The sequence below is a fragment of the Trachypithecus francoisi genome, unplaced genomic scaffold (genome assembly GCF_009764315.1).
Source record: "Trachypithecus francoisi isolate TF-2019V2 unplaced genomic scaffold, Tfra_2.0 Lachesis_group3, whole genome shotgun sequence".
NCBI classification, from domain to species: Eukaryota; Metazoa; Chordata; class Mammalia; order Primates; family Cercopithecidae; genus Trachypithecus; species Trachypithecus francoisi.
Genome location: NW_022681468.1, coordinates 118,256,368 through 118,282,065, shown reverse-complemented (window position 1 = coordinate 118,282,065; position 25,698 = coordinate 118,256,368). Strand labels below are relative to the sequence as shown.

The window sequence follows — 25,698 nt, the reverse complement described above, 5'->3', positions numbered from 1 at the left end:
AGCTAACTTCAGCTCACCCATAAAGGTCTGAAGTTTAAAATTCACGTCTTCCAAAAAAGCCTTCCCTAACTCCAAGTTGGTAGATAGTTGTTTCATGTGTGTCTTCCCCATTAGAATGTAAGCTTCATAAGGAAAGGAATCCTGCCTGATTGGCTTGACTCCTGCTGTGTCCTCAGCAGCCAGCACAAAACCTTACTCTTTAATTACTCGTAGTAAACAACAGGGCATGTAATCTGAAAGTTACTCCAGCTGTGATCTGTACTTCTATTCCAGTGGCTCACAACCTCTTTTCTTCTATGATACATTTATCACATGATAACATATCCCTAGGTTTATGAGCAATGCTGAGTGCACTATCTAGACTCCACATGTTTCTCTTCCCTCAGAAAAGCATATTGGAATCAAGTAAATTCAGAGGGACATAAAGCATCTATATCTTTATAGTGCATGTATAATTTAAATATATATTTGTACAGCTGCCCCTCAGTATCCACAGGGGATTGATTCCAGGACCCCTGCAAATACCCAAATCTGCAGATACTCAATTCCCTTATATAAAATGGGATAGTATTTGCATATAACCTACACTCTTCCTGCCATATACTTGAAATCATCTCTATGTTACTTAAATAGTATCTAATACAGTACCTACACATCACTCGATTTGCATGAATTTGTTATAGTACTCAGCATGTGGCAAGTTCAACTTTTGCTTTTGGAACTTTGTGGAATTTTTTTCAGATATTTTTGATCCATTTGGTTTAATCTATGGATGCAGAACCCACTGATACTGAGGGCTGACTATATTTACATAATTTTAAAATAAAGCCTAAAAATCAAAGATAGAATACGTTTTAATTTTGTTTAATTTGATGAAGCATATGTGTCTTATTACCTTAGCTAAACTCTGATTGAAACACCTTTTAAAATTAAATATAATATAGCTTTTACTTCAGGTTTTTAGCTGGAATTCTTTAAGCCTTTCATATGCAAAAAATATATAGTAAAGGAAGTAATTTGAGTGACATGAGAATAATGTTTTGGAAATTGTCTGCAGTTAGAGTCTAACATATATTTAGGCAAATATGCTTTTTAACTTTTAACTATAGAATTAACTTATATCAGTGTATTTCCTTCAGCTCACTTGGGATCCACATGTAGACCTCCTCAGCTCTTTCAGCTACAAAAATAAAGCAAGAATAAAAATTCTAATGAAGTGACAATTTATATAACTAATATACCACTCTTATATAGCCCTGGAGTGGCTATTTAAATGGCAAAATATAATTTTACTTGGTTAGAACTATAACACTTTATAATGTTAAAACTTTATAGCGTTGGGCTTTAGATTTATGAAATAATAAATGTCAGTTCTATTTCTAATTTCTTTTTTAAAAATTATTTTTTTCAGTTTCAAGTTTATCCAAGTAATCTGGAATTTTTTATTCTAAAATTATAGTAAGGTTCTAAAAGTCCTTCAATCCATCAATTTTTTTTTTTTTTTTTGGAGATGGAGTCTCGCTCTGTCACCCAGGCTGGAGGGCAGTGGTGCGATGTTGGCTCACGGCAACCTTCGCCTCCCAGGTTCAAGTGGTTCTCCTGCCTCATCCTCCTGAGTAGCTGAGACTTTACAGGTGCCCACCACCACACCTGGCTAATTTTTGTATTTTTAATAGAGATGGGGTGTCACCATGTTGAACAGGCTGGTATTGAACTCCCGACGTCAAGTGATCCTCCTGCCTCAGTTTCCCAAAGTGCTAGGATTACAAGCGTGATCCACCACACATGGCCTCAAACTTATTTTTATACACAGTGTTAGATAAGGGTCTAACTTGATTTTATTTCAATTGACTAGTCAATTTGCTAATAACGTTTTAAAAATTAAACTATTCTTCTGACCAGGCACGGTGGCTCACACCTGTAATCCCAGCACTTTGGGAGGCCGAGGCGGGTGGATCACGAGGTCAGGAGATCGAGACCATCCTGGCTAACACAGTGAAACCCCGTCTCTACAAAAAATACAAAAAAATTAGATGGGCGTGGTGGCGGGCGCCTGTAGTCCCAGCTACTCAGGAGGCTGAGGCTGGAGAATGGCGTGAACCTGGGAGGCAGAGCTTGCAGTGAGCCGAGATCACGCCACTGCACTCCAGCCTGGGTGACAGAGCAAGATATCGTCTCAGAAAAAAATAAACAAAATAAATAAAAATTAAACTATTCTTTTTTCATGAGAATGCCATCTTTATCTCACGTTAAGATTTTGTAAATATGTGCATATATTTCTGGACTACCCATTTCACTTACCTGTTTTAATGCCAACACCAGACTCTTTTGATTATAATAATTTCATAGTAAGTTTTCACAACTTGTAAGGGAAATAGGTTTCCACTGTTCTTTTCAAGTTCAATTGTCACACACCTATTCTTCCATATGAACTTTATTTATTTATTGTGACAGGGCCTCATTCTGTTTCGCAGGCTGAAGTGCAGTGGTGTGATCTTGGCTCACTGCAACCTCCGCCTCCCGGGCTGAAGCAATCCTCCCACCTTAGCCTCCCTAATAGCTGGGACTATAGGCGCATACCGCTATGTCCAGCTAATTTTTGTAATTTTTGTAGAGATGGAGTTTTGCCATGTTGCTCAGGCTGGTCTTGAACTCTTAGGCTCAAATGATGTGCCCGCCTTGACCTCCCAAAGTACTGGGATTACAGCCATGAGCCACTGTGCCCAGCCTCATATGAACTTTAAAATCAGTTAACCTAAATAGAAAAGAAATGGTGAGAATCTTGTTCAAATCACATTTAAGTTTACTTATTAATTTCAGAAGAATTAGCATTGTTATAACAGTAGTGACACTTTTTTAAGAAACAGGTCTTGTTTGATATCCAGAGGGAGCTAATTGGGAAAATGTTGAAAGACTGAAGGAAAATTCTGAGGAACTAAATGAGGTTAGAGACCATGAAATTATAGCAACTTTAGCCTGAATGGTTGAGTGAGTTTATTCCAAGAGCGCAGAGTATCTAAGTATAACAGAAGAGAAGCTAAATGTCTGATAAACAACAAAGAGACAAGGGATCAAAGGCAAGGAATAAAAATATTCAAGTGTGATGATAAAGGAAAAGATAGAAATGATGGGTCAGATAGTCTAGGCGAGATTTTAAGGAATTAAAAAACAGAAGGTTGGCAACAGATTGGAAGAAAAAATTGTTTCTGGGGCTGGAAGTCTGATTAAAGTTGCAGATGAGGAGCATGTAAAGTAAGAGCATTAAAAATGAGATGGGGCCGGGCGCGGTGGCTCAAGCCTGTAATCCCAGCACTTTGGGAGGCCGAGACGGGCGGATCACGAGGTCAGGAGATCGAGACCATCCTGGCTAACATGGTGAAACCCCGTCTCTACTAAAAAATACAAAAAAAACTAGCCGGGCGACATGGCGGGCGCCTGTAGTCCCAGCTGCTTGGGAGGCTGAGGCAGGAGAATGGCGTAAACCCAGGAGGCGGAGCTTGCAGTGAGCTGAGACCCGGCCACTGCACTCCAGCCTGGGCGGCAGAGCGAGACTCCGTCTCAAAAAAAAAAAAAAAAAAAAAAAAAAAAAAAAAAAAAAAAAAAAAAAAAAAGAGATGGAATGGTGGAAATTTATGGTCAAAGTAAGTTTTTGAGGTTAAATATTTTAGAGGTAGAACACATTTAAGTAATGAAATCTAAGCAATATGGAAGCCATTATTATGGTTATCAGAGTGGATTGTTGGAAAAGAGTAGAAGTGAAGATCACCAGAAGAAAGAAGATCCGTTGAAGTCATTATTGTAGATATTGAAGTTACTGATGGTAGAACAAGGTATGGTACGGTACCAGAGGCCATGCATCCTGTTCTCTTGTGACAGGGCTATTCACTGTTTAAGTTTTGCTAGTTTTGGCAGCTTCAGTGAATGCAGGAGTATCTTTTTTATTAAATGACTCTTTTATCTGGCAAAACTATCTCTGATCAGTGGATTGCAGACTGTTAACATGGCTTTCATGACATTTTGAACTTTTAAAGTGGCATATGGCCAAACATTTTATGACCCTCTAAAATAATTTAAAATCATAGGGTCTTTATGGTCTCAAAAACAAGCAAGCTGTTCCAAGAGAAAGAGGAAGTATCTGTTAGTGAAAATTGTTGTGCCTTATGCTTACTGCCAAGAGTTTCAGAATTTTTATTAGGAGTTCCACAAAGTCATTAGCTTTTAAGAAGGAAGCATAGAGAAAGAGTTTGGGAGAGATGGGAGAAGTGATGTGGGGGTTCAATGGAGAGGATGTAAAGAGTAATGATGAATCATTAGGAAAGGGATCCACAATTTCTGGCAAAAGATTTACTTTCTACGAATGTATGTTTAAAGTGTCATGGAAACACTATTACATCCTCTTAGTTTGATTCTTTTTTTTTAATGACCTAAAAACTAGCAAGTTGAGTAGCCACAGAAGATATTTATACATGAAGGCAGAAAAATAAAATTTTAGGACAGATAGTATATAACTCGTAGGGATTATAATGCAAAATCAGTTACTTATAACTTCTACTGGTTGTAGATTTTTCTTCAGTTTAGTTTGTAGTTATCTGATTCCTGTAAAATCTCCTAGAACTGAAATTTAGAGATATTTCTAAAAGAACTTATTGTATCTTGCATTTTGTCTAAACAAGGAATTCTTAACCAGAGCATTCAGTTTGACTTTTTGAACTGTAAGTCCTTATTTTACTTGACCCCCTTACAGCATTTGACGTAGTTGAAACTCCTCATTCACCTGATTTTCCTTTTATGTATGTGGCTACTCTTTTTTTTTTTAAGTGGTATTTTACTGGCTCCTTTTCTACCACATCTTTAAATGTATATTATGCAGTTCTTTAAATTTGTAAGATTTAGATATACTACTTGCTATAATAGATGAAGATTCAGCTTCCTCACCTCTTTTCCTCCCAAAACTATGTATCTATAGTTGCTTTATTGGTAGCTTTTGTAATATGTATCTAAATTTTTTTTTGTTTGTTTCATCCACTATAGGCAATAGCCCTCAAGTCTGCATTTGCAAGATGAGTCTATCCTTTTTATTTTTCCCACTTTGTACATTGCAACTTCTATCAACTGTACTTTTGTAATTTTCCTTGTGATTTCTTCTTTCATCCAATGGTTGTTTAAGACTGCAGTGTTTAATTTGTGAATTTTCCAGATTTGTTCATTGTGGTCAGAGAAGATATTTTGTAGAATTTAGTCTTTTTAAATAGATTGAGACTTGCTTTATGGATGAACATATGGTCTATCCCAGAGAATTTTCCATGCATACTTGAGAAGAATATGTATTCTGCTGTTGTTGGGTGGGGTTTTCTGTACATAAATGCTAGTTGGTTTTATAGTGTACTTCAAGTCCTCTGTTTACTTGTTGATCTTCTCTCTGGTTGTTCTATCCATTATTGAAGGTAGAGTATTGAAGTCTCCAACTGTTATTGTAGAACTGTTTCTTCTTTCAACTTTGTCCATTTTGCTTCATATATTTTAGGTGTTAAGTGCATATACCTTTATAATTGTTATACCTTCCTTATGGATTGACCGATTTTTCAAGATAAAATGTTGTTCCATGACTCTCATAAAAATATTTGATATAAAATCTTTTTTACATAATATTAGTAGATACTCTGGCTCTCTTGGTTACTGTTTGCATGGAATATCTGTTTCTATTCTTTCCATTTCATCCTATTTGTGTCTTTTAATCTTGTAGAAAGCATATACTTGGATCTTTAAAAAAAAAAAATCCTGGCTGGGAGTGGTGGTTCGCACCTGTAATCCTAGCACTTTGGGAGCCTGAGGTGGGTGGATCACCTGAGGTCAGGAGTTCGAGACCAGCCTGGCCAACATGGTGAAACCCCATCTCTACTAAAAATATGAAAATTAGCCAGACGTGGTGGCACATGCTGTAATCCCAGCTACTCAAGAGGCTGAGGCAGGAGAATCACTTGAACCCAGGAGGCTGAGGTTGCAGTAAGCCAAGATTGCACCATTGCACTCTAGCCTGGGCAACACAGTAAGACTCCATCTCGAAAACAAGAAAATCCTTTCTGCTAATTTCTGCCTTTTAATTTGAGTAGTTTAATCTTTGAAGTCCTGATAAGGAAAGACACATGTCTTCCATCTTGTTATTTGCTTTCTATCTGTTGTATATCGTTTTTTGCTTCCTCAATTCCTTCATTGTTTTCTTCTTTTGTATTTAGCTGATTTTCTTAGTGTACCATTTTTGATCCCCTTCTTGTTCCTTTTACTATACATTTCCTTGCTATTTTCTTAGTTGTTACCCTGGGGATTACAATTAACATTTTAATTTAGCTAGTTAGAATTAATACCAATCTAGTTGTAATAGTATATAAAAACTTCGCTTCTGTTTAGCTCTACTCCCTTTTCTGTTACTATTTTCAGAAATTACATCTTTAAACATTGTGTGAACATTATAGATTTATAAATATTTTTATGCATTTTTCTTTTGAATCATATTTTAACAAAAGGAATTACCACCTAAAAATTCAGTAATACTGGCTTTTATTATGTACCTGTGTAATTACCTTTCTTGATGTTATTTATTTCTTCATATGACTTCAAGTTACCAGCTAGTGTTCTTTAATTTCCAGAGAACTTCCTTTAGCATTTCCTGTAGGTCAGGTATACTAACAATAAACTCCCTCAGCTTTTGTTTATCAAAGAATGTCTTAATTTCTCTCTTATTTGTGAAGTCCAGTTTTGCCCTATATAATTCTGGGTTGACAGGTTTTTTTTTTTTCTTTCAGCACTTTAAATATGTCATCCACTACCTTCTGGTCTCCATGATTTCTGATGAGAAATCAGCTGTTATTCTTATCGAGGATCCCTTGTCCATTATGAGTCACTTCTCTCTCACTGCTTTCAAGATTGTCTCTTTATTTTTGTCTTTCAGTAGTTTGATTATAATGTGTCTTGGTGTGGATCTATGAGTTTATCCTAGTCAGAGTTCATTGAGCCTCTTGGATATGTTGTTTTATGTCTTTTATCAAATTTGGGAAGTTTCTGGCCATTGTTTTTTCAAATATTCTTTCTGCTTTTTTTTCTCTCATGTCTGTCCTTCTGAAACCCTCATTATGTTTATGTTGGTATGCTGGATAGTTTTCCTGGTTCTGTTCATTTATCTTTACTCTTTATTTTCCCTCACTCCTATGTAATTTAATTGACCTAAGTTTACTGATTCTTTCTCCTGCCTACTAAAATCTGCTGTTGAAACCCTCTAGAGAGCTTTTTAGTCATTGTACTTTTCAACTCCAGAATTGCTATTTGATTCCTTTTTAATTTCCATCTCTTTATTGATATTCTTTATTTGGTGAGACATCATTCTCCTGGTTTTCCATAGTTATTTCAGCATATTTAAAATAGGTGACTTAAAAGTTTTTGTCTAGTAAGTCTAATGCCTGGGCTTCCTCAGAGACAGTTTCTGTTCATTTCTTTTTTTCCTGTGAGTGGGTTAGACTTTCTTGTTTCTTTGTATGCATCGTATTTTTTGTTGAAACTGGACATTTATGTGACAACTCTGGAGATCAGATCATTCCTCCCCCCAGGGTTTATTGTTGCTGCTTGTTGTGATTGTTGTCTTCTATTTGTTTAATGACTTTCCTAATTATTTCTGTGAAGACTACATTATTTATCATGTATACCCACTGAAATCTCTGTTCCATTAGCTTAGTGGTCAGTTAGTGATTTTCAGAGATTTTCTTAAATGCCTGGAGAAAAAAGGAAAAAATAAACCTCTCCCAGCCTCTATAGATTGGTTCTGTTTTGAGGCAGTCTTTCACGGCTTATCTAGACAGTTTGCCACTCTGCCTTAACCTTCATTCCTGCTTGTGTAAAACCTGAAGATCAGCCAGGGGTTAGGTTTAGGGTTAAGATTAGTGTCTTCTCAGGTCTTTTCCAAACATGTGTCTGACCCTGGACATGCATGTGGCCTTTTCGATTCCCTGGACTCACAGGAGCTTCTTAAAACTCTATTCTCCCAGACATCTCCTTCCCTAGCCTCTTCCTTCTCAGCCTTTTTGATCTGTTTGTTGCTTGCTGCAGCTACTGTCCCTTGTCCAGTGTGGTGGCAGCTAATACATTTTTGCCTTTCAATACTTTCAACAAATGCCACTTAGAAGCCACCTCAGCCCTAGGGAAGCTCCAAGGCAAGTGATCCAAAGGCAAGCCCTTGAGCTAATCCTTCAGAGAGTCACCAAAATGTCAAAACACACAACTGCAGTTTTTTGAGAATATGGTCTATATTGCTTCGTCTGTTGCCAGCAGCCTGTACCAGGAATGTGGGCTGTTCAACTTCAAGGCCACCACCAAACTGGGGAGTGGGGAGTGGTAACGGGTAAGTTAAAATGCTTCAGAACTCTCTTATTGAAATTCAACAGTTTTTCTTTTCTTCATTGTTTCCCTGGTTTTGTAATTTATTAGATTCCAGATTTCTGAAAAAGTTGATTTTGTTTTGGGGGGTTTTTTGTTGCTAGCATATTTGTTGCTTTTGTGGAGGGATGGAGTGTTTTGGAGTTCCCTACTCTAGCATTTTTGCTTTCTCTTTGGGATTCCAATTTGGCTATATTCTATGAGCTATACTTTTACATTTCAAGATTAATATCTGTTCTATAATTATAAAACTTTGTCAGTTGGTAGCATTTAAAACTTGAAAACTGGTAAACAGTATTTAAGTTTCTATAATATAACAATCTTTTACTTTATGGTAAAGGATTAAGCTATGATTATGTCTCCTTTTCTGCTTCCTAAGCCACTCTAAGGATAGTCATAGCATCAAATTCAAATGGACCCCTCTTCATTATACCTTAAAAGTTGTTCAAACCCATGCCACATTTTAGTTTGTTTCATATTTGAGCCATGCTTTTCATATATAGTTTGTTTTTTTCTGGAGTTTCTGATTGCCTTTTTAAAAAAATTGAACAAAGAAATTTACTGTTGTTTCTCCATTTCTGACTTCTAGAATCTACTCTTTTTGAAGCCTGTCTCTGTAATCTAATTTAGACTCTTCATTTGCTTTTGGCCATTCTTTATAGTTTATCATTTTATATCATATTATTAGTAGCCTTTGATTTTTTCTTATATTATGTGTCTTTCTCATATCTTCAAGTATTTCTGTCCTCTCAACCTCTTGATGGTAGAGTTCTTCGGGTTTTGGTCCTGGGCTGTCTTTACACTCTCTGCTTTCCCCCTAGGCAGTCTCCTACATGGCTTTGACTTTAAATACCATTTATATACTGAAGACAAAAATATATACCTGTTCCTTTATGGTTTACCCACTTAGATTGTGTTTAGGAAAACAATTCCTTTACCACATTGAAATTTTAAAAACATTCTCCCATTTTGTCTTCCTAAAGGTTTAACATTTGGCCTTTTTATATTTAACTTTTTATTATACCAGTAATTGATATTTATATCTGAGGCTAAGGTCTGATTTGGGTGGGGAGGGGTTTTCCTTGCATAGGAATAATCAGTTACCCTAGTGCTATTTATTGAGTGTTCTTCCTTTCTCACTGAACTGCAATGCCACTCTGTGAGACTTTTGTTGGCAGTGAGATAAGTAGGTGGGAGAGACCTTTTACAGATCTTCAATTAATGCCCCGTGTTCAGTCTCACTTCTCACTCCCATCCTCCATCATACTTACTGTTTGTTGCTTTCCAGAGTTCCACTGAGCAATTTGGCTGCCATCTTTTTCTTATTTCCAGGGCATATTTGAGAATACAGCCCTTTTTTATCCTTCTTCATCATTTAACACTTTTTCTTTCTAGCTTCCAGAAATTTTCTGAAATCTCCTGCTGCCAATAGTCTTCCCCTGCTGCGCTTGTTGTTGTGGGTTTATGTCTTTTTGATTACTTTACTATTCTTCAATGGGGTCTTGGAGGGAGAGGTTTTAAACACATGTGCTTATTTTTATCTGAAAGTACAAAGTAAAGAATTTTAAACATTAGAGGTTATATTTCTACATTTTCTGTAAGTCTTCAAAAAGATAATTAAATTTTATCATTCGGGACCCTGAATGATACAATTTAACTGTTTCTGAACATACAAAGCTAGTCAGAGGGCCGCAAAGTTTCTTACCTAGTGTTTCCATTCGTGTTTTAATACTACATAAGGTTTTCCATTTTTAGTAATCATTTATATTTATAGTCTTTAGTATTTCATAATGCCAAAAAAGTGGATAATTGTTGGGTTACAATGTTCCGTAACCTTTGGCTTATGGGTGTGTAACTAAATGCCTGGAAACAGTGTCCATGAAAAAATTATAGACACAAAAAGGGAAGAAATTCTCTACAACTTTGCTATATCCCACTAATGATTTCACTGTTCACTGTACTTGGAACAGCTCTCCAGTAAAATTACATATTGCAGGTTTCTTTTCTCTGGCAGAAATTGGAAAGTACTTGGTGTAATTTTTTTTTTTTTTTTGCTTACATTGGATGCATGCAGTGAAGCTGGTTTATTTTTGGTCATTTCCTGTCTACGAACATTGTGGTATTTTAGCCAACACTACTATAATAAAATATAATGCATACAATGAATTTTCACACGTATGAATGTTGTAATAGAAATTCATAAAATAAATTATTATAGGAATCAGCACCACTTATTCATTGGGAAAAGAATCTTCTGCAATACTTTAAGTCTTTGTGTTCAGGCCTGTTATGAAAAGCCTAAAGGTTAAAAAAATAATAATAATCCTCCTAAATAATGTCTCTTTTCATCTAGACATTTAAGAGTATGTTCTACATTTAGCCTGGCTTTCAGAGTCATTACTTTATTGCATTGAGCTAGTCACCCTGTCTTTTCTTAGGGTCCTTTATTGAAAAGGCATAGGGTATTTTCCTGACTTTTAAAAATTTATTTATTTATTTTTTGAGATGGAGTTTCACTCTTGTTACCAAGGCTGGAGTGCAATGGTGCAATCTCGGCTCACCACAACCTCTGCCTCCCGGGTTCAAGCGATTCTCCTGCCTCAGCCTCCCAAGTAGCTGGGATTACAGGCATGCGCCACCATGCCCAGCTAATTTTGTATTTTTAATGGAGATGGGGTTTCATCATATTGACCAGGCTGATCTCTAACTCCTGACTTTGTGATCCACCCACCTCGGCCTCCCAGAGAGCTGGGATTACAGGCATAAGCCACTGTGCCCAGCCTCCTGACTTATTCTTATGTAAAGATCAAGTTGAATAGATGAAACTTTGGGCTTAAAATTAACCACTAAAAATCTTGAAGAGAATTCATATTTGATGTCATTCTGCCTGCTATTATATAATTAATATTTCAGTTGGAGAATGTAATTGGAAATGTATTGGACTTTATGGGAAAACAAATTTTAAACAGATCCTCCAGAGAAGAATACCAGCTTTCTTAGAGTACAAATTTAGAGTAGACAGAGGTAGGAAACTGGGTCAGATGACCAGTTGCCCACTCTAGAAATTTGAGTCACACTTAATTCCACCCTTTCCTTCATTCTCTAGTCAATCACTAAGTCTTACTTTTATTTATTCTTAAATGTCTGATAAATCTAAGTTCTCTTATTAATAATCATGAAAATGTACTGAGCTAAGTATGAGGCATAGTTTAGAATATTTTTTTCTAATCTTCACAACTCTGAAAATATGTGTATTATGATAATCATTTACATACAAGGAAACTGAAACTCAAATAATTAAGTAACTTGCCCCAGAAGTCATCAGTTACCAATAGCAGATCTGGAATTTGAACTAAAGTCTATCTCATTTTCTTGACATTGCCATTTCTACTATACCATACCATTTTTTGTTATGCCTGCATATGGTCTAGTTGACACTTTTGCAATGGTCTTCTTGCTCATCCCCTACATTCAGCCTCTCCCTACTATGTCCTCCACAAAGTTGATTGACTTATCTGTCTGAATTGGGTCTTTGAGAGCAGAGTGCATATCTTATTCATCTTTGTATCCCTAACACCAGTACCTAGATTCATGCATGGTACTTTGGAGGTGCTTAAATCTCATCACTTTTTAAATTTTAAAACCTTTTTCTGCTTCTGAACCATGCAAGATAAAATCTGACTTTTCAGGCTCATCTCCAGCTCCTTCTCCCTTCCATGTTTCAATGTTCCTGCCCTGTATTTTAGTGTTCCAGCCATAGAAATATTGTTCAACCCAGCAATCCCATTATTGAGTATATACCCAAAGGAATATAAATCACTCTAGTATAAAGACACATGCCCATGTATGTTCATTGCAGCACTATTCACAATAGCAAAGATATGGAATCAATATGAATGCCCATCAGTGATATACTGGATAAACAAAATGTGGGAGGCCGAGGCAGGCAGATCACTTGAGGTCAGGCATTCGTGACCAGCCTGGCCAATATGGTGAAACCCCGTCTCTACTAAAAATACAAAAGTTAGCTGGTCATGGTGGCACATGTCTGTAATCCCAGCTACTTAGGAGGCTGAGACACGAGAATCTCTTGAACCCGAGAGGCGGAGGTTGCAGTGGGCTGAGATTATGCCACAGCACTCCAGCCTGGGCGACAGAGTGAAACTGTGTTTAAAAAAAAAAAAAAAGAAAAGAAAAGAAAAAGAAAGAAAGAGAGAATATGTGGTACATATACACCAAGGAATACTATACAGCCATAAAAAAGAATGAGATCATGTTATTTGCAGGGACATGGATGGAGCTGGAGACCATTATCGTTAGCAAACTAACACAGAACAGAAAATCAAATACCACATGTTCTCACTTACAAGTGGGAGCTAAATGATGAGAACACATGGACACACTGAGTGGAAAGACACACCAGGGCCTATTGGATGGTGGAAGGTGGAAGGAGGAGGAAAAATAACTAATGGGTACTAGGCTTAATACCTGGGTGATGAAATAATCTATACAATAAACCCCCATGACACAGTTTGCCTATGTTACAAACCTGTACATATACCCCTGAACTTAAAAGTTTAAAAAAGAAATTATTCTTACATAAATATATTATACATAATCAGGTTTTATTTTCCATACAAAATAAAATCTGTGTCAGGTTTGCACATGTGCCCCTGAACTTAAAGTAATCATTCCAGTGCCCTTCTTCATTCTGTTTTCCCAACTTCTGCTCCTGCTAAAAATCTGCTATTTATCTCTCAAGGATCAGTTCGAATGCAACCTTCCTTTTTAAACTTGACTTTTCCCCTCTGGAAGAATTAGTCTTTCCTTTTCTGTGTTCCCTTAGCATATGGTTTAAATATTCATTATATTACAATAAGCACATTATATTATATTTAATATATATATTCATCTTCCTCTCCACCCCACCCATCCAGATTGAGAGCTCTTTGAGGGCAAATATATCTTGATTTATTTTTATATCCCCAATGCTTAACACAATATCTGACACATAATAAGCTCTCCACAAAAACCTATTTGTTTAATGTGATATTGAGGTCATTTTAGTTTAAAAATTATATCCCATGTGTTTGTTAGGTTGATTGCAGAGTAGGATTAGAGCAGTTATATTTCTGAAACTATCACCCAGTAAAAGTGAGCAATAATTTTGCTATATCCAGAAACCTTTTTTTTTTTTTTTTTTTTTTTGAGACGGAGTCTCGCTCTGTGGCCCAGGCTGGAGTGCAGTGGCGGAATCTCAGCTCACTGCAAGCTCCGCCTCCTGGGTTTAGGCCATTCTCCTGCCTCAGCCTCCCGAGTAGCTGGGACTACAGGCGCCCGCCACCTCGCCCGGCTAGTTTTTTGTATTTTTTAGTAGAGACGGGGTTTCACGGTGTTAGCCAGGATGGTCTCGATCTCCTGACCTCGTGATCCGCCCGTCTCGGCCTCCCAAAGTGCTGGGATTACAGGCTTGAGCCACCGCGCCCGGCCTGAGCCACCGCGCCCGGCCATCCAGAAACCTTTGTATGATCTCATCGTTGATTGGTCTTATCAATACACATGATTTAGAGGCATTTGCCAAAATTCTTAGCACAGTGTTTTGTAGATAGTGGGCTTTCAGGATATGTTTGGTGAATGAAAGAAAGAAAGAATTAATTAGTTAATTAATTAATATGTGTGTATGTATAACTAAAAAGATGTGCCCATATCTGCTACGGACACAGGGAAAACTAGAAGAACAATCCCCAATATATAAACATTGTTTGGCAAGCTAAGTCATTTTTTCATAGAGCTCCGAACACACTTTCCCAGAGGAGCAAATTTGTAAACATTGGCCATAGTTTAAGGCTAAACTCAAAAGCTTCCTTCAGAAAATAACTGAAATGGGTTAGGTGCTATATGGCCTATTTACTAGGTGCTACGTTTCCTAGTGAAAAAGATGAGCCTGTCTGCAGCCCAGGAGACTTGCCATTTGTTTTTACCAAATGGGCATGTGATAGCTATATAAATTGGAAATTCTGCTTTGTTTTGTAACCATGTCACTGTTTTGCTGAATGTAGCCTTGTTTATTATGTCACTTGTTTCCTGAACAGTTTACTTGACAAGCCCTTTACACAAAATAAATAATCCCTTTCTGATGACAGACTTTTTATTGTGGAACTTATATTCTTAAACTTTTAATTATGTGGAAAAAGAAAGGCAAGACACTTTTAAATATATGATGTGGAACAACATCATTTCCCTCTCTCTCTCTATATATATATATAGTGTGTATATATCATATAAATAATGATTCCTTCTCACTATTTCTTATTTCAAAGTGAGGAGGAAATCTACACTGATTTTACTGATTATAACTATAGTATACACTTTAAAAATTTCAAAAACCATTGAAGTATCCAAAAGTAGAAAGTTAGAGTTACCCCCTAATACAACCTCTGAGAAATAAACTATTTTTAGCAGTTATTACTTGGTTTGTAAACATATTTTTATATGTATGGTTCTTACTATAGAAATACTAATTTGTGGCCAGGCGCGGTGGCTCACGCCTGTAATCCTAGCACTTTGGGCGGCCGAGACGGGCGAATCATGAGGTCAGGAGATCGAGACCATCCTGGCTAATGCGGTGAAACCCCGTCTCTACTAAATACATTTTAAAAAATTAGCTGGGCGTGGTGGCGGGCGCCTGTAGTCCCAGCTACACGGGAGGCTGAGGCAGGAGAATGGTGTGAACCCGGGAAGCGGAGCTTGCAGTGAGTGGAGATTGTGCCACTGCACTCCAGCCTGGGCGACAGAGCAAGACTCCGTCTCAAAAAAAAAAAAAGAAAAGAAAAGAAATACTAATTTGTAAACTGCACTTTTTTTCTAGTCAGAAAAGTTTATAGATTGGGAAAACCTATCCGTATTGAAATGAAACGATAACCATAATGTAGTGAACAGATTGTTTTAAAACTAAAGGGACTGTTAGTTATCTGTCATGGATAGAAATAATTTGGGTTTAGAGGTGATCTTTTTGTTCATAATGTGCCTCTTTTTAAATTAAAATATATGATTAGAATAATACAAAACTTCCAGATAGTCTATTGAAAATTAGTCTTTAATGCTCTAGATTTAATTATTGAAATGAAAAAATAATATAAAATTGTGAAGAGCTTTTCTGACAGGTAATTATACTGTTAGGTATTCTGCATGATGTCTTTCATTTAAAATCATACTTTGGATTTTCCAGGCCTCTAGACTCAGGACTCAACAATGCTTTACAAGGTTTATCTGTCATAGACACATACCTTGTTGAAGTGGACGGGGATACACTTTCCCTATATGGCTCAGGAGCACTGGAATCTCTGGATAGGAATTGGAGCGTTCAGACGGCAGGAATGATCACAACTGTCTCCTTCACTTTCATAGAATTTGATGAAATCGTCCATGTGCTTCCTAAACTGAAGATTAAGTTTCCTAATTCTCTGGTAAATATTTCCTTTTAGTAGTATATTTGAATTATTCTTAGTCAATGAGTTGTGTGTTCAGGCCAAAGACCTGTTTTAACTTTTATTTATGTAGTTTCTGTCTGGCAGGAAGATTAAAGTTTTGTGTTGATTTTCTTGAGCTAGGATTTAAATTAGTATTCATAAATGGCCTTGAAGTTTTATGTTAACATTTGAAATTGAATCTCGAAAAAAAAGATCCTTTGTGGAGTAGAAAAAGACTGATATAATTTTATTCAAGTTATTTATTTCTACTTTATAAAGGATTCACCTTAACACATAGCCTTATGTATTCACCTGTTATACCTGGTAATGGTGAAATGTATATTTATTATATAATTTTTACAGTTGTCCCCTAACAGTGTTGAAAATAATTTTAATAGCTCATTAAAATTACTTTGAGAAATTAGCCTTCCTCAATTATGGTGCCATTGTATTATTTAGTATGCATTTGTAGAAACCGTGATTTCTATAATGAGCTCTCTCTTATTATTGTTGTGTTTTTCTCTGTCAGCCAAGAGACTTCCCTCACCTGCCTTTTTGGTGGGTTTTTGTTTTTATTTTCACTTCATTCTCCCTAAAAAAGATAGGGGTGGAGACAGTATGTTTAGAAAAGAGCATCTAGATTCACAGACAGAATGCTTGCATTAACATTGCAGTTTTAGTGATTTGATTTTTCTGTAGCCAGTGTAACTATCCTACATAGTGTTTGGCAAGATACAAGTAATCACAACTAACTAGTTCTTCTCAGGAAAATTGTGGGGCCTGTATTTATAAAGCTCTGAAATTTTCATTTCTAGTCTTTTTTAAAACATTTATTTAATGTCAATGTAAAGCACATAAAATCAATAATTCCTGAATCTGTATTATTTGATATTTATGTAACTTTAAAGAATGTTTGTTTATAAGTGAGACTGTCATTTATAGAAGGAGTCACCCAGAATTCAATACTGGATGGATTCCATCAATGGTGCATTGGATGAATTAAAGTTACGTAAGTTTAGTACATTCAGTTGATTTAATGTAATTGAAGACATACTTGCTAAGCCTAAAGTTTACATATTTACTTGGGGAATGATTAGTGAAGCTTTAATGTTAATATTTCAATATGGTTAAAATTAATGTTCCAATCTGCATTTGTGTTTTATCATTGCAGCACCTTAAATTCAAGGAAACAAATCTTGTAATGCTGCAGCAATTTAATGCACTAGCACAACTCCGTCGTATTGACCAGTTGACAATTGATCCTCAAGGAAATCCAGTTGTCAATTTTACACTCTGGAAATATTATGTACTGTTTAGGTTAAGCCATTTTAGTATGCAGAAAATAAATGGAACAGAGGTAAGCTAAAAACTAGATGAACTATAGAATAAAAATATTCCTTCTTAGGGGAAATAGTTATGTTAAATGGTTAGAAATTTAAGTAACCATGATAGAACATTTGAGACATAATGTTTTTTTTTTAATATAGACATTTAAAATGTCAAAAAACCTAAGAATCTATTTTAAAACTTCCAAAGAACTAAACAAATTGTAAAAATAAAATAGTAACCAGGTTATAGTGAATGGCAAATGCTTATACTGTTGTTTGTAAGCATTCAGTGAAATAAAATGGTGGGGCGACAGTTAAAAATAAAAATAAAAAATAACTGTTTTATAAGTAATGTGATCTTTGTATTTTTCAAAGTACTTTGCAGACTGCCTGGTATGCAAGAGGGGATAAGGAAGTAAAACCTAAATGTCAACTAATAAGGGTATTGTGGTAGAGAAAGGGAAGAATAAAATGGAAAAAAAAAGGGGAGGAAGAACATGATTTACAAAAAGAAGAGATGAAAAGGAGAAATAAGCCAGGAAGAAAGATAAAAGAAAGTGAAAATAAGAGAAAAATAAAATAAAATAAGTATAAGTAAATGTCTGGACTGCTCTGTTAATAGCTGGTAGCAACCACTGTGCCATGACTACATTGGGTAACTCAGGTCTGGAGCTGAATAGCTGGAAAATTATTAGTGAAAAGTTATTTTTAGATAGATTCTGCTAAGCTTGTCACAAGGTAATCCCCCAGCTACTCAAAAGCCATGTTCTTTTAAAATACTAATTTGGAAGAAAAGAGAGAAGCTATGCTTCTACCTCTACTGAATTTAAACACTCCTCCAAAGGAAAAAAAAATTTAATATGTTGTTAGTCTTATTACAATATCTCTTGAAATTTGGAAGACCTCTTTATTGTAAGATTAACTGTAATCAACTTTCTGGCACAGTAACTGTATTTCCCTGCAGCTGATACTTAATTCCAAAAATTCAGCATACTATGAGGAGACTGTACATCTCTGGATCAATGTACAAGCAGCTATATGAAATTTGCATCAACCATGGTATTTCTATAACCTCAGAATCAGCCATCTGCTGAACATGTTGGGTAAATCTGAATCTTCAGATGACTTTTAATTTCTCCAGCTAGTTCTCAAGAGGGTTGGCTCAGTCTTGTGTATTCATGTATACTATTTGGTCCTTCCCCAGAGGTGAGGTTGTGAGTCCCTGGAAGGACCTAATAATTAGTCCTAAAGGTTTCTAAAGTTAGCCCAGACTGGAAATAGAATGGTTATTTTTACTATGGGTGAGTGATTCTCCCTTAATTGAGGTAACAAACTGTTACCTCAGTTAACCCTAAATAGTGTATTTACCCAGATATGGATCATTACTAGAAGAATACCCATTATTATGAAACTTTGAATTAGGAAGGAATAGTATAGTTATGTAAAGTGGAGAAGAATTAGAAAGAATTAGAAAGAACCAATATAATTTATTCTGATTTAAATTTCTGAAAATCTCAATGCCAGGGATATTTGACACTTTATTAAAATACCTAATATATATTCCTGTTTGTAAAGTCCTTGACCTTACATAGTAATGTTACACTGCATTTTTACTTCTCCGTGTATAAAAAAGAATGATATTGCTTGAGGTAGAATTAAATTGAATTATGAGCATCAAGAAGAAAACATGGAGTAGTGGCCTGCATTGGCCACTAGGTGACTATATTGGACCAAACACAACTTAGTTATTAGCTAAGGAAGGATTTGAAATGACAGAAGCCTCCTTAACTGTTAAGATCCAGGGAAGGGAAGAGAGCTAGCCTGCACTGATTCATATGTATAAGATGTTTGTGAATTACTGGTTTGTTTTTAAGAAAATGCCTGTGAAGAGTATTACAGCTAGTGTCAGGAACAAATTTTCAAAAGATCTAAAATATAATTATACCAGGGTTTCTAAATCTTGGCTCTGTTGACATTTTGAGCCAGATAATTCTTTCTTGTGGGGGCTGTCCTCTGCATTGTGGCATGTTTAACAGCAACCCTGGTCTCTACCCACTAGATGCCCGTAATGTCCAGAAATAACTAAACATGTCTCCAGACATTGCTGATTGTTCTGTAGGGTGCAAAATGGCTCTTGGCTGGGATCATTGAATTATGACAAAAAAACAATATTTAAGATGTAAGCAACCCTATTTTGTATTAAAGAAAATATCCCCAGATAGTAATACCGTACTGCTTTCAGCTTTTAGTACTTTTTTGGTTAATGTAAGAATGGGTCCTCATAGGGTATACTTGTGACAAGTTATTCTTTTTGGGGTTAAAGACTGATAGAATGAATGGGAGCATCCTTGCTAATTCAGTGAAGTTCCATCTCTCAGGAAGGGACAAAATTCTCCCTAAAGGAGCAAGGTATGTCCAACACTTTGGCTTATCTTTGATACATTATTAAAATGCATCTATCCCATTGACACTTGGGAATTTTTTTCCTCTAAATCATTCTAATCCAAGAAGCTATAGAATTTCTGAAAAAAAAATTACTAAAAATTGAAGTGTAATTCTCAGGAAAGAGAGCTTCTAAATCAGAGCTAACTCATCACCTCCAATCAACTTCCATCATCATGAACCACAATTGTACATCTTCTTTTAACTCAAGAAAGAAAAATATCAATGAAAACTCTTCTTTCTACAGCACAGGAGAATGTGCTTTTGTGGGCTTACAAGATAATATTTAATCTGGATCTCTCTTTGGGATTATATTAGTTTTATCCAGCTAAGAGATGGTGTCATTTTTTTTACCCCTTTCTATCGTATCTCTTCAGGTGACACAGAATGATATGATAATGGCTGAAAGGCTCTTTGGAATCCTAGCACATGTAGCATCTTCTGAGTTACCCCAGTATCGTCTGATTTCCATTCTGGGTGATGCCAGGTAACCTTTAATTTTTATAGTTTTTTATAGAATCACTGTTACACTAGAAAAAGAAATAAATCCACATACCTCTTAACTATGCTAATTATGTGTTCCATAAACATGTATCCTAGACTAGCCCTATTGAAAGTGTTGGGGATATTAAATAAGATGATCCTTATTCTCATATGGCTTATAGTCTAATAAGTTAAAGATATACACAAGTAATTAAAACATAATGTTTCAGGTACTATAAGGGAGGGCCGTAGGAGAGACTAACCACATTTTGGAAGAACACTGGGGAAGGCTTCACAAAGGAGATAACATTTTATCTAGTTCTTTGGGAATGAGTAGTTTTCAGGTAGAGGATATGGGGAAAGATATCTGCAAAAGCACAAGTAATTGTAAATAGCTCAGTATAATCGGAACATGGGATGATTATGAATAAGTGATAGGAAATGAAGCTAGAAAGACTGATTGTGGTCTGACTTCGAAGAGCTTTCCAATCCATGCCAAGCAAAAATGAAAATGTGTGTTTTGTAATGAAGCACAAGCAATCATATAATTGGATTTACATTCTAGAAGACTGCCATTTGAGCAGGTAGAGGTTGAAGTAATGAAGACCAATCAAGTGGTTACTCTGTAGGCCAGGAGAGATTATGAGGGCCTGAGTCAAGGCAGCAAGATGGAGAAGGGGAAACCTGACAGAACACACTAACTGACGAGGTGGAGCAGGGATGAAGAAATAGTCAAGGATGGTTGACCAGCCATGATTCAGTTACAGATCATACATGTCACTCTGGTTAAAGTAAGCAAGGAATTAGACATCTACAAAATATTTGAAAGTGTTGAGGAAGCAGTTTCTAGACTGAGCCTCCAGAGATGTCTCCAAGAATACCATAGAACAAGCCCACAAAGGAAACTGCCTCCTTGCTATGGTCATGGAACACTTTGCTACAGTCAAGGACAACAGGAGACTGTTGTCCCAGCTGTGAGCACCAGGATCATACCACTTTAACTGCGCTGGGGATAAGGAAGTTCCCTACTCTGCTCCCCAGAATCTGGCTCCAGAATCATGTTACCCTACTATAATTTACACTAACAAAGTGAGTCTTTGCATGCTACTCCTACTTCCCCACTTAGCCCAGTTCTGAATTTAAATCTTACCCAGGTGTATCTGATTGATGGAATATAAATCCCATCTAAAACCCACAAAACCATTCTGAAAAAAAAAAAAGGAGGCATTGAATTCAAGAAACAATGATGTAGAAAGAAATCAGTAAAAATTATAGTTGTCTGAATAAGTATTAATGTATAATGTTAAAAAGATTAAATAACCTAAAAATAAAAATCCAAGAAAATCCTAAGAGAATGGAAGTTAAAGTTTACTTTCTTTCCCTGTTTAGGAGAGATAATAGGTACTAATTAAAAACAAAAATTGATGGAAAAATACACATTTGTGTGTATTAAAATATTAAGGGTTTTCATTAGAAAAAGATTAGATGGATAATTTCTAAACTACTAAAAGGAAAAAGGTGATCAACAAAAAGCAGGAAGGAAAAAAATAGCATTTGGGTTATCACCATAAATATTAATAAAGTCTTCTATTAATAGATACTAACTCTCAGATTGAATTAAAAACATGTTTTTTCAGAGATACCTCTAAAAAACCCCTAAAGGCTTAAAGCAAAGGGATGGGAAATGTATAATGAGCTAAATGCCAACAACAAACAAATGCAGGAATATTAGTGATTAATAATGATAGAATTGATGACACTAAAAATTACAATCCACCAGAAAATAGTTATGAAACAGTGTAACTAAGACTACAGCTTTTAAACATATCAACAAATAGAAGCATATATTGACAAGTTTTTCAGTTATTGTAATAGACATTAATATGCTTCTGTCATAAATCAGATCAAATCAACTAAAATAAGAAAGACTATAGAGGATTTGAATAACATAGTTAACACATTTTATCAAATAAATATACTTAAAATCTTATACTGACAACCTTATTCCCAGTTCAGAAAAAAAAACACGTATTTTATTCAAACATCTATGGAATGTTTGTAAAAGGTGACCATATATTAAACTCAAAGTAAATCTTCAAGTATCTCAAAAAGCATACTCATACAAATCACATTTTCTAATCATAATATTATAAAATTAGAAAATAATGGGTCAGGATAGCCAAAAACTTATCTAGTTGGAATTGGGATGGGAAGTGGGGTAGACAGCAGATGCAAGCTTCCAGAAAACAAAATACAAATGTCTTTAAACTTAAAAAAGAGGATGTTTGATCAAAGTCATAGACAACCAAATTTTAAAATAATGAGATAACTTTGTGGGAAAAGACTAGAAGTTTGATGATATGCAGCAGCAGTCCTCAACCTTTTTGGCACCAGGGACTGGTTTCATGAAAGACAATTTTGCCATGGACAGTTGATTTTTTCAAAATGCTTACCTCTAAGTGTTGAATTGGAGGGAGACACTAGGATTCCAAAGTACATAGATATTTTTACTCTATGTTTCTGTGAACCTCTTGAATTATCTTCTTGCTTTTTGTTCTATCTTGTTTTTTTTGGTTTTTATCCTTTTTTAAAAAGCATTTAAAAATACTTTAATGCTTTTGAATTAAAGAGGAAATTAAAGCTAAAATAATAAATCATATATAAATGAGTTTGACAATAAGAATACTGTATGTCAAAACCTCTGGGATGTGACCAGAGCTGTGCTGATGGGAAATTGTATATCTTTAATGTAGTTATTAAAAAATAAAAAAGAGGCCGGGCGCGGTGGCTCAAGCCTGTAATCCCAGCACTTTGGGAGGCCGAGACGGGCGGATCACGAGGTCAGGAGATCGAGACCATCCTGGCTAACACGGTGAAACCCCGTCTCTACTAAAAATACAAAAAATTAGCCGGGCGAGGTGGCGGGCGCCTGTAGTCCCAGCTACTCGGGAGGCTGAGGCAGGAGAATGGCGTAAACCCGGGAGGCGGAGCTTGCAGTGAGCTGAGATCCGGCCACTGCACTCCAGTCCGGGCGACAGAGCGAGACTCCGCCTCAAAAAAAATAAAAAATAAAAAATAAAAAAGATTAGAAAGTAATGAATGAAGCTTTTACTTCACGAACCTAGAGAAATACCAAAGTAAGGCAAAATTTTAAAAATTGGAAAAAAAAAGTTTATAAAGATAATAGCAGCTTTTAAAGAAATAAGAATTTGAAAGAGAATAGTTGACCAATAAAAGCAAACACTGACTCTCCAGAAAATCTAAGAATTCAACTATTAAACTTTTTGAATCAATCGGGATATATAACAATGAGGCCAGATACTAGATTAACATATCAAAATAATTAATATTTCTTCATACCAATAATAAGCTGTTGAAAATAGTATTAGTACCCCATTTATAGAGGCAAAGAAACTATGAAATACCAGAAAATACACCTTATAAAAAGTAACTCTGACATACACAGTAAAATTGGGAACAGGCCTGGCATGGTGGCTCATGCCTGTAGTCCTAGCACTTTGGGAGGCTGAGGCAGGTGGATCGCTTGAGCCCAGGAGTTTGAGACCAGCCTGGGCAAAATGGCAAGACTCCATCTCTAGAAAAAACACAAAGACTAACCAGGCATGTGGCTTGCGCCTGTGGTCCCAACTACTTGTTGGGGCTGAGGCAGGAGGGAGGATCGCTTGAGCGTGGGAGGCTGAGGCTGCAGTGAGCCATGATCTGTGCCACTGTACTCTGATCTGGGTGACAGAGCAAGACTCTGTCTCTTAAATAAATAAATAAATAAATGAAAATACAATTAAGAACAAAAAGGAAGTTTAAAAATGAATATTTACAATGTTAAATTCCAAGACTTAATATTGTAAAGATGCCAATTTATCCAAATTAAATTATAAATTTACTTAATTCTCAATAAAAAATCCCAATATGATTTCTCAGGAACCTAAAATAAGGTATATTTTATATCTTAGAAAGGCATTTATCATCTCATGTTAATGAAAATGTTCTACTATACTTTCTCATACTTCCCGAAGGTTTGTAACATGTAGCTCACATTTTTACAGTTTTATATGATCATCATACAGAAAAATACATAAGCAGACAAGAGAATATATTTGCAGCATGTTTAACAAAATTTTTAAGAAATCCTACAAATTTAGTAAGAAAAAAGACAGTTGAGATAATAGAAAAAAAAAGGCAAAGCATATAAAGAGAAAACTCACAAGAAGAAATATGAATAACCAGATAATGTAAGCCTAAACTCACTTGTCATCAGAGAAATACAGCTTAAATTAAAATAATGAGATGTCGTTTTTGCCAATGAGATTGACTTAAAAATTTAAAAAGCAATAATATCAATGACTTTTTAGTATTTAGGACGATGTACACTGTACATGTTGGTAGAAGTGTAATATGACTTGGTGGAAGGTAGTTTTGCAATGTCTATCAAAATTTAAAGCATACATATATTTGAACCCTGTAGTTTTAGTACTAGGCATATAGTCTATTGAAATACACATATGCACAAGTTATTTATGTAGTAGGCTGCCATGCTTTATTGTTTGTAGTTACTTAACTTTGGAAAGTAAACAAATGCCAAATAATTGGTAAAACTAAGTATATCATAGTACTTCTACATTTACAGATGTAGAATCTATCTGATACTATTTATATTACAGTAGATAATATGACTGTAAAAGAAGGAGGAGGAGGGGGAGAAAGATTGAGGTAAATCTCCTGTTCTGACATTAAATGATCCAGAGACAGCTCATTAAATGAAATACAGCATAAAACTATTTACATTATGACCCAATGTTATTTAAAACAACATAATAAATACGTAGACATAAAAATATGAAAACAGAAAGGGAGTTGACAGGATGAACACCTGGGAGGATATAGATATGAGGAGTGGCGGTAGAGTAGTTGAAGAATGATTTTCAGGTTTTATTCTATGTCTGTACAGTTTGAAAAGAGTAGTTTTTGAGTTTTACTCTGTATATATCTGTATAAGATTAGGAATATATTGAACTTCTGTTTCTGAAAATGATGAGTTTGGTTGTTTTTACTATTCCTTGAGTTAAAAGCAATACAAAATGCTAGACAAAATAAAAACCTTCATAAAAGTTTTGGGGAGCCAGTAAGGTATAACATAATTACCAGGCCAGAATCTATGGGAAAAGGAGAACATTGAAAATTAAGGTAGACACAAAGCTCTTAGAACCAAACTTACTTTTCCTGCTTTTACACACCATTCAACACTTCCGATGCCAGATAAGTGAGGGGGTTTTCCCCACACACCAGCCTGGCAATTCAGCAGCAGACATCAGCTGGGTGCCCTCTAATTCAATTTAATTCGGACACTGCCTACCTGGAGATAGTGTCAGATCCCACAGGTTGAACGATCAGTCCCACAAGACAGCTCCTCCCCACCAAACCCAGCCTCCCTACATCACATGCCAGTTGCAAGCACAAGTTGTGACCTATGCTTCTGACTGATCAGCTATAAATTGAGATTCTGACAACCCCCTTCTTGGGGGGGTTCTATTAGTTTG

At 35.7% G+C, this 25,698-nt stretch overlaps 1 protein-coding gene across 6 annotated transcripts in view; it reads left to right on the top strand.

Annotated features, from left to right (window-relative positions):
• The window catches only part of LRRC49 (leucine rich repeat containing 49), a 163,779-nt gene that overhangs the window by 101,730 nt on the left and 36,351 nt on the right, over nt 1–25,698 (top strand). For 5 of the 6 annotated variants that reach the window (XM_033189541.1, XM_033189540.1, XM_033189544.1 and 2 more), the window contains 3 exons: nt 15,650–15,887; nt 17,062–17,247; nt 20,038–20,147. In XM_033189541.1, the coding sequence (XP_033045432.1) occupies nt 15,650–15,887; nt 17,062–17,247; nt 20,038–20,147 (534 nt within the window). The remainder of the gene's footprint in view (nt 1–15,649; nt 15,888–17,061; nt 17,248–20,037; nt 20,148–25,698) is intronic. The other variant, XM_033189542.1, reaches the window with a different exon arrangement.